The following is a 9749-nucleotide window of genomic DNA, read 5'->3' on the forward strand; positions in this document are numbered from 1 at the left end:
CAAAAAATCAAACTATCTTAGACAAGAAGTACATACTAACAAGTCCCTTTTTTTAAAATAAGGCTATTGCTAATTCTGATAGTGCTCTACCTATGCAGCACTAAATATTTTTTAAGTGTTTCATAAATACCTGGGCTATTCCTTTAAATTTTCAAGGTTTGTGTTATTAAAATACTAGGCAAAAGCAAAAATTGTTTATATTGGAATTCAGCCTTATTACCAACATATAATCTTTGTTTTACTTGCATAAATGAATGTCTTTGTGTTATTTTAACTCATATGCTGTTATTTTGTAAAGCGAGTGATAGACAGTCAAGCAGAGAAACTCAAAGAACTGGACAAAGAAATCCGTCCCTTCCGACAGAACTGGGAGGAGGCTGACAGCATGAAGAGCAGCGTGGAATCCCTCCAGAACAGAGTGACTGAGCTGGAAAGTGTTGATAAAACTGCAGGGCAAGGAGCTCGGAATACAAGTGAGTGTGAGCACAGTGGGCTGCGGTGCTGTTGCGAGGAAAACGGTGTCCCTTGAGTGGCACTCCCATTGTGACTTTTATATGGAAACATCAATAATGCTGATTCTTCTGATTTTTGAGTAGGAGATTGTGTATTTCATTTGTTGATGGTGTGGCATTGCTTCCATGCTTTTTCTTAGGCTTGATTATTGTCTTCTCTTTTGTTTTATTGACTCTTGTCTTGACTGCATTGTTAGCTCATTATTAACAGTTTCTCAATTGATCTTTGATAGCTAATAGCTTTCAGCAACTTCTTTAAATATAGTCTTCTTTAAATATAGTCTATAGTATCGACATTTTTAATACTCTTCTCCCCTGTGAATGGATCAGTATGGTTATCCACCCAAAACCACCCATCCTGATTCTGGTAGACAGTATTTGATCCTAAGAAAGCTGAGATCTGCTTAAGAATGAGGTTATTATACTTCTTAATAAAGACTGGAATAAGAACATTTAAATAGACCTATATAAGATAAACCTGCCTTATGAATTTATCTGCTTCTCAGTATTGTGTGTTGGCCAATTTTGCCAGTAACAAAACAAAAGAGTAACATGAAAGGGAAAGGGGACACAGAAAACATAGCCCTCCCTCTGAACTAAATAAATGACCATATAATACAGATCTAAGCTTGATTTTTTTTTTGTTTTTTTTATGAAGAAATTTACATGGTAGCAGCACTGTGCTTCTGAGACAAATATTGTCTAAAAAGAATGTTTTGAGTGATCGGGAATGCTTCTGAATTTCAGAGGGATTACATAGGATGTGTAACTGCTTCCAAGGTCTTACCTGCTAAATGACAATCTGCAGATAATGCCACCAAGTCTCCTTTCAAAAAATGGAAGCCTCTAGTTATACTGTTTAGTGACCAGGAAAAATCTGTTAGGTGATTTGAATATTTGACTTTTACTACATGTACAGTTAACACCCACATTTGTAAAAATCCCAGCTAACCTAGATGCCAGCCAGCAAATTAGAGCCTGTAGAAATTGCTTCATCAGTGGCCAAATGCATTTTGGTTCCTGGGGAGGAAAGTGTTTTCATGCACAGTAGCAGCACTGGTGGTTGGTTTTTAGAGTCTTTAGTAAGCAGCAGGTTTCTCACCCCCATCTTTTGTGTTTCTGCCAGGCCTATTGGAGACCCAGCTGAGCAGGCACGATCAGATGCTGAGCGTTCACGACATCCGGCTGGCTGACATGGACCTGCGCTTCCAGGTCCTGGAAACCGCGAGTTACAACGGCGTGTTGATTTGGAAAATCCGAGACTATAAACGTCGGAAGCAAGAAGCAGTCATGGGGAAGACTCTGTCCCTGTACAGCCAACCCTTTTATACTGGATACTTTGGCTACAAGATGTGTGCCAGGGTTTATCTGAATGGGGATGGCATGGGAAAGGGGACGCACTTGTCTCTGTTTTTTGTCATCATGCGTGGAGAATACGATGCTTTGCTTCCTTGGCCCTTCAAACAGAAAGTGACTCTCATGCTCATGGATCAGGGACCATCTCGACGCCACTTGGGAGATGCTTTCAAGCCAGATCCGAACAGCAGCAGTTTCAAGAAGCCAACTGGAGAAATGAACATTGCATCTGGCTGCCCAGTCTTTGTGGCTCAAACTGTTCTAGAGAATGGAACGTATATTAAAGATGATACTATTTTTATTAAAGTCATAGTGGATACATCGGATCTACCAGACCCCTGACATACACTGGGGGAGGCGGATTAAACAGAAGGCAACTCCGTTTGGGGGTTTTATATCAGTTTGTCTTCAATCAGAGGTCCTAAAGCTCACAGAACCACCTTGTGGAACAGATGGAAGAGTTTGAAGGCATAACTGCATAGGGTCCAATTGCGAAAGTAGCAACACATTAAGAAATCATACCATGGTATATTTTTTAATAGAACTAGCAACACTTGAGCTCTGACGAATCACTTATCCCTTGTCAGGATAGTGATTACGGTCAGAGAGGATTTTTTTTAACTTATTAATGATCTAGTCAATTGGAGGTGAAAAGACATATACAGTATGTGCTGAATCAATTACTGACTTTTATTTCTTTTAAGCTAGAATACAAGAAAAACCCTTCACATGTGGGCTAGCTGGAAATTGTCAGCATGTTAAAAGAAGATGAAGTAATGTTGCAATTATGATATTCTTTGAAAAACTGAGGTGCAATCTTGTCTGAAATATAGTATATTGTCTTTTTAAGGCCTCATCTGGTCTCTGTTTTAATAATTACTTTGTCAGAAGATCTTGGAAAAGCATCCATGTCTTCTCAAAAGTATCTGAATCGAAATCATATTTTTATTTAAAGTTCTATTGTTACAGAAAACATTTTATTTTAAAACTGTTGATAGACTGATATTTCTTGGAAGAAAAAATAGAAGATATCAAACACTGGTTATCACTTGTGATAGGAAAAAAAAACTATTCAATTCTGTTATTTCTCTTTAGAAATGTAAACCTACAATATATGTCGTAGTTAATGACACTATTTCAAAATTAAGGAAAAATCACTCATGGATGCTGTGCATCATTATCAGATTTATAATTGTTTTCACCCTAAAATAGGGCATTTGTTGAACTTTGGAGTTCTAAACGGAATCCTGTACATTTTTTAAAGTTCTGCCCCATGCTTTCCAATCAAGCTATATATGTTGCACATTATGCTGTCAGCAGTATATAGTATTTTCAGTATTGGGGAGGAGGATTAGTGCTGAAAAAAGCCTCTATGTTTGTTCTGTACTAGCAGCCATTGCTTCAAGACAAAGCAGCAATGTCTTAATACAGTGATGGTGGCTTGCATGCATACATGTGCCTTAGATGTGCTGTGCTGCTCATAAACCATAGCTTTTTATTCAGATTAATTCTGATATCTGAAATGGTAGTTTGATTGGACTTCAGGCATAATGTTTAGCCTTGTCTTCAGAGCCCTTAGGTATCTTGCAATGTATGAAACAGAAGCCAAAGCCCACTCCTTTGGCTCCTGCAGCTTCTGTGACTTGGCCATGGTGGAATCCGTCCCATTGAGGTGCCAAAACGTTATGCTCAGTGCTCCTATGGAGCTTGGACTGGACAGTCTCCATGGCCACTGTGAGGGCAGGCGACATTTCTCCTCTAATGCCTGTGGCTGTAAGGTGGCATCACTTGAAACGAATCCATCTGAGAACTCTGGGGCTGTGAATATGGATGCTCGTGGCAGCTTCTCATAGCAGACAAGCATCCTAATGGGGAATGCATGGGCTTCTTTCTTGTAACAGCCTCAACTGTAGTGAAAAGCATTTGCTAGCCCTGAAACATGCTGATTGCAACCTGCTGTGTTCATCTGCTTCTGTTTAATAGCCTGTGACAAGCAAGTCCAGAGACACAGCCTGACTGTGGTGCTCTTTAAAATCCTGCTTAAGCAGAGCAGGCTTGCACCACTGTGTTTTCAGCCTTCGTGGGCTTGAAAAAACCTATTGCATCTCAGCCTTTAACGTCAGGCTGTATCAGTTTTCTGCTTTTTTGAGGCATAGTCACAATTTTTGCCTAAGGTGCAGTTGAATTCATGCCTTTGTATTTCAGCTTGTCTTTGCTGTTGTCTTTTTTGGCTGTGCCTTCACACACAGTGCCTGCAAGAAGTATTTATGGATATACAATGCATGCTAAGTGGTCTTCATGGGTTTTCCAGGCACCTGCTAGAATACTGCCTGCTGCTGACTGTCCTAACTGTCAGCAGCAACTTGTCTTCCTTTTCTTGCCTTCCATTGTCTGGGTACTGTACTCCCTCTATGGTACGTGGCTGTCAACAGGTGCAAGCTCAAATATGGAGGCACGTGCTAGCATTTAATTTCTAGCACGGAAGGAGGATGTTCTGCACAAGAGATAAATATCTATAGATATACCTGCATCTATATCTCTAGATATCATTGTATGGCACTTGCAGTTTTATGCAGGCTGCATAAGTAAACCCATCACTTACGCTTTAGGGCGAAGGTTCGCTCGACTTGTGTCATTTTAATAATTGTGAATGTAGGCAGCTGAGCTTTTGTGTTTGTGCATCACAGAATTTTACTGAAAACAGGATTCCCAAGTGGAAATGTCCAAAGGACTCTCCTCCCATTGCTAATGCATGTCTTGTAAAATTAAATGAAACCGTTTGGCCATCACAAAACAGTTTATATCCTGTTTCAATCTGGGACTTGGAGGAGATTTTGAGTATAAGCAGGGCCCAGCATATTCTGCAGATTTGTGACGACAGTTTCCAACTTCTGTGACAGAATTGCGCTTCTAAATCCAAGCTCTTTAAAAGAGGAGGAAAAAAAGCATTTCCAGCCTTGGTGATTGAAAGAGGACTTTGAATCATGTGAATGTGTAAACCAATAGGGAAGTCTTCCTGAGTCTGCACACAGCCTAAACTAGTAGCTTTAAGAGATCTGAATATCTCGTCTTGGTGGGATATTGACTCAGAAACTTCAGAGAGAAGTTTAAATATGAACACTGCTAACTATCTAAATGCCGATCACTGTAGCAGAAACATCAGTCACTGTTGTATTTCACAGATCTCTATGCTGCTTTCCACATCTCCCAAGTGCCAAAAGCACCAGCTGCCAGAATCTTCAGCTTCACTTGGGCAGCTTTTATAATGCAGTAATGTGCTATCGATATAAAAATATTTTTGCATATGTGCTTTTTATCACAGTTAATAAAACGGAGGCCTACTGCACTTATTTTTTAAAACTACATGGAGCTGCCAGAGAATTTCCAGTTTGCCAACCCTGCGTACTGTGAAATCCAGGATCTTGCTACACAAATGTAGACACCGCCTGCTGTGGAATACCTGAAGCCTTGACTGTAACACCCCTTTCTCCACAGAACTCACAGGCCATCTCTGTAGAGTTCTTACTGTGTACATAGAAATCGGTTTCCTCTGCTTTCCAGCAAGGAGTATGTAGCATTTTGTGAAAACAAGGCCACTGTATATTCTCTAAGTTGAAAGGAAAAGATACCTGGTGCTTTACTCAACACTTTTAAGTTATTTAACTGTTTCTCTCATTGCTGAAATGCCCTTTATCCTTTTTCTCTTTGTTCCTGACTGAGATATCCAAAGTTTTCTAGGGACTATCTGTTTAAAGTGATTTGTGGGACATCACCCTGCCCCCACATATACTCTTGAATCCTGGCAAACTCCTGGGAGCTGCCACTATTGCAAGGGGGTCCCAGAGTATTTGCATTACTTTGAACAGAGTTTGTTCAGTGGAACCATATTGTCCTCTACTTAGTAGTCCTCTATTCTTAGCAGCACACAGCTGAAGTCTCTTGCTGGTGTTCTTTCTTCACGGTGACGCTCCAAGTTATGTACAAACCTCTTCTGTTTCCAGCTTCCTCTGGGGAGATTCCAGTGTGTGACAATCTGGATATTGCCCTTTGTGTACACTCTTCAGCACAGAGTCAGTGCACCTATTAGCTAGAAAGTCTTGAATCCTAAGCAGGATGAAACTATTTGGATGTTTAAAGACCAACCTGCAATTATGATGCATGACCATGTCTGGATTGCTTCTCTGAGCTAATTAATTGGGGTCTTGTTTCAGTTACTGTCTACACGGTACACCTTCAACTGCTGACTTACAATATGCAATGTTGATTTCAGCCTTGTACTGTAAATGTTGTTCTTCACAAAGAGAATGTGCAATAGGAAAAGGGAATGGTGGGTGGCATACTTTTGATGGGAAAAACACGCTAGATTTTTAAAAACATGAAAAAAAATGAAATGCAGTTTATTTCCTTTTCTTGTGGTGTTTTCTACTTGGAAAAGGAAAGATGAAGATATGTGCCTGTTTCTGTGCCTGGTGAATTTCTCAAATGCAAAGGTAATAGAGATTTATGTTAGCTGGGATTTAAGTGTTGAACCCATGAATGTTAGGCTGTGGTTGTATCGCTTCTGTTTCCTCAGCTTGCCACAATTAAGGCTTGCTGAACTGGAGTTTAAAAGCTACCACCTATTTGTATTTGTATTCCATCACCTGGGATAGGCATTTCACCAACAGTGCAGGGTATCTGTTGATGTTTTGTTCAGTTTTTAAAGCACTGGTGCTTTTTGGTCCAAGACAGAGAAGCGTGTAGAGAGTGACAAGGAAAGTTGCCTGCACTGCAGAAGAGTGAAAAACATGACTGCAGTATTGCTGCCTTTGATATGATTTAACTATGCAAATATACAGATAGGTGAGGGGGGGAGTTCTTGGGTTGCATACCTAATCTCTTAGATTTTGCTCTGTAAATTACTTGTATGTGTGTAGGTACATACATATACACACAGACCTGCATGCACATAAATATGCAAAGTCTTTTCTTTATGTAGAAGTGATGAAACAAAACCCTTTCCTCCAAGTTATACTTGATCACTTGGTGCAAATATAACTTGTTGCTGCTAAAGGAGGATCTTGGCTAAGGGCAAACTTTGATTCATGTCTTTCAGGTTTGAAGACCTGTATGTAGCAAACACTTCGTTGAGCTTTTCTGAAGACTCTGAATTGTAATTTAGGATACATATTCTTCCTCATGCTCTGATAATTTGGAGATTCCTGTATATTTAAACAACTATAGTGATGGGCAACTTTTTGACTGCAAATAATTTCCTCTAATTTGGAACAAAAAATTATAAAAAGCATCTGGACCTCTTCCCTGGAATTTCTGTCCTGTTCAGTCAATAACTTGATATTCTGGTTGACCTAGAAGTCAGAGCTACTGCAATAAAAATGATTGGTTTGGCAGTTTCATCTGAGTTTTTAATACTGTGTACACTGTATAGCAAGTGCTATTTCTCTTTTTTAGAACAAGGAAATCAAAGATGAGATGTGATTTGCCCAGAGTCACAAAAGGAATCTCCTGAAGCCAGGACTGAATGAGAGGTTCCAGTTCCCTAGTGTTATCTCTGAATCATGAGGTTTTACTCTTTTAATACATTTGTCCCTTAAAGGAACTGGAAAATAAGTTGACATACCCTGAAGACCCACATCAGGACAGTAAGGGCTAGAATTAAACATACAAGCTGTCGTGATTTGGGGTTGTACACGTGTGGTGGCCCAGACGTGCGGAGTGAAGGCCAGCACAGCATGTCCGTGTCAGTAACAGCAGCAAAAACCTGTGTCCTGCTCTGTCTGTTCAGAATCGTCCAACAAAACCAGTCTCGTTTGATGCTCCTCTTAACTAAGGAGGAAGAATACCATTGTACAGCGAAGTGGGTTCATCTTTGTTCTACCAGTCAGTGTGACTGACCATTTCTTCCTCGTGGGGCTTTCTCCCTTTTTCTGTAAACCAAAATCTGGAGGGCTTAATTGTTCTTTCTTGCCTCTTAATCCAGGCCTTTGCAGAGAAGCACCAGATAGGAAGGTTGTGGAAAACTTTGGACTGCTGATTCAGGGACATCCTCTTAAGATTTAGAAGAGTAGAATTATACAATGCATAAGGCATCTGACTATTCCTGTTTCTCTTCTAATATATGGTCAAGACTGCAGCTTCTGTCTTCCATTTCATGATGTCAGCGTAGATATTAGGCTGTGTTTTTTCATTATTTCCCCTCCAAGTTAGGATTAGTTCCTTAGGGTTCAAATAAGTTCTGAATTTCACAAAGAAGCACCTGAACCAAAACCCTGGATTCAAACATCCCAGACTTGATGTGGAATTCAAATCTGGATCCCAACTCTGTGGCTTACTAACCTACCCATTCAGGGAAGGGTTTGTTGTCTCTATGTGGTGTTTGTGTTTTTGGTCCTTTGGAACTAAACTTTTAATTTGGTTGCCAGTTCTGCAAGGACTTTTTAACTTCTTAGCAATGCCGGTGTTCACACGCTCCATTGCTGGCAGTGTGATGCGTAGTGATAAAATTTGACTCTGTCTAAGGGTTACTGAGATAAACCAGCATTACCATTCGTAAAGGTCATTTTCTTGCATAGTGTTCTGAGCTTTGTATTTGAATCTAGCTCGCACCTGAAAGGACACATCTTCCAACTATGACCTGCATCACTGGCAGAGAGTTGTGTAATCTGTACTTGTGGAATGGGAAGGTACAAGCTTCCATCGTTGCTGATGCATCGTGTAATCCACCTGTTTTGTTTTTCTTATCGCTGTTGTTCGGTTAATACTTCTTTTTTTTCAGTTTTCTAGAAAAAAAAAGGGGGAAGTTCAGGATTTTTTCTACAAGGTATAAAACTCCAATGAATTAGTGGTGACTAGAGAGCTGTGAAAAATACCCCATTAGGAGATGATGGGCTACATGTAGGTCCATTTCTCTTAGACAAGTAGGATAACCTTTTAAGATGCATGGAACAACATACAAATCGGGAAAACTAAAGCTGACATTTGTTTCCAAGAAATTCTGTGAGAACTATCTATGGAAAAGACATCAGTGATTGAGAATAATGTACAAATTAATGTGTTTGAAACTTGTGTATCCATTTCTTTAATCTCATACTCTTCAGTGAACGGTACACTTGTGTTCAGTTTTATGATCAAAAACAAAGACCAAAGAAGGCCAGCCTCATTTGATTGTGTATATTCTGCCTGTCTTAATTATCAATAGCTGTAAGGATACAGTGCAAGTGATCTGGTAACCAGTGGTTCTCGTCCTTTTCTTATAGGGGGAAAAACAATTTTAAAATGTATAATTTATTGCTCAGCAATAACCATGTTGTTAAAATAATAATAAAAAAAGGAATTAGCAACATGTCTTAATTTCCCAATAGCATTATTATATGTTGTATTTCAGTTTACTGTATATTGTGTTTTTGTATTTATTTGTGTTTGGAGGTCTTGCTATGTCTTTTTGTGTTTAAATGCTAATAAACAAGGACAGTGTGTAAGAGTGTAGAATGCTGAATTCTGAAATGCTAAACTGTGTTATTAAAGGAAAAATAAATAAGTAGGAAATAATATTTTTTAAAAAACCTGGTGTGTTGAATTTGAATGACTGCTGTTGACTTGCAGATGGCCAGGGTGCATCCTTCCTTGCTCCTCTGTGAGCCCACTGCATGGCTGTTCTGTGCTTTGTGCTCACACACCCAACAGAGCTTTTCTGTGGCATTTCCCATCCTCTGCACAGGTAACTTCCCATAACTTCTGTCAGAATCCTATTTTCCATGTGCTAACTCTGCTGGAATAAACCAGGCGGTGGTATTCATCCTAACATCAGAGTTGAGAGCCCTTGTGCAAATAGAGTAGAAATAAATGGAATGGCTTTTCATGCATTTGTTGTACACTGCTTTC

General features: G+C 39.6%; 1 protein-coding gene across 4 annotated transcripts in view; it reads left to right on the forward strand.

Moving 5' to 3' along the window:
* TRAF3 (TNF receptor associated factor 3) overlaps nucleotides 1-9430 on the forward strand; it is a 68911-nt gene extending 59481 nt beyond the window's left edge. For all 4 annotated transcript variants that reach the window (XM_031066242.1, XM_005417897.2, XM_031066241.1 and 1 more), the window contains 2 exons: nucleotides 299-473; nucleotides 1639-9430. In XM_031066242.1, coding sequence (XP_030922102.1) covers nucleotides 299-473; nucleotides 1639-2210 — 747 coding nt within the window. In that variant the 3' untranslated portion in view covers nucleotides 2211-9430. The remainder of the gene's footprint in view (nucleotides 1-298; nucleotides 474-1638) is intronic.
* The last annotated feature ends 319 nt before the right edge of the window (nucleotides 9431-9749 follow it).

This window comes from Geospiza fortis, unplaced genomic scaffold, assembly GCF_000277835.1.
Source record: "Geospiza fortis unplaced genomic scaffold, GeoFor_1.0 scaffold23, whole genome shotgun sequence".
Lineage (NCBI taxonomy): Eukaryota > Metazoa > Chordata > Aves > Passeriformes > Thraupidae > Geospiza > Geospiza fortis.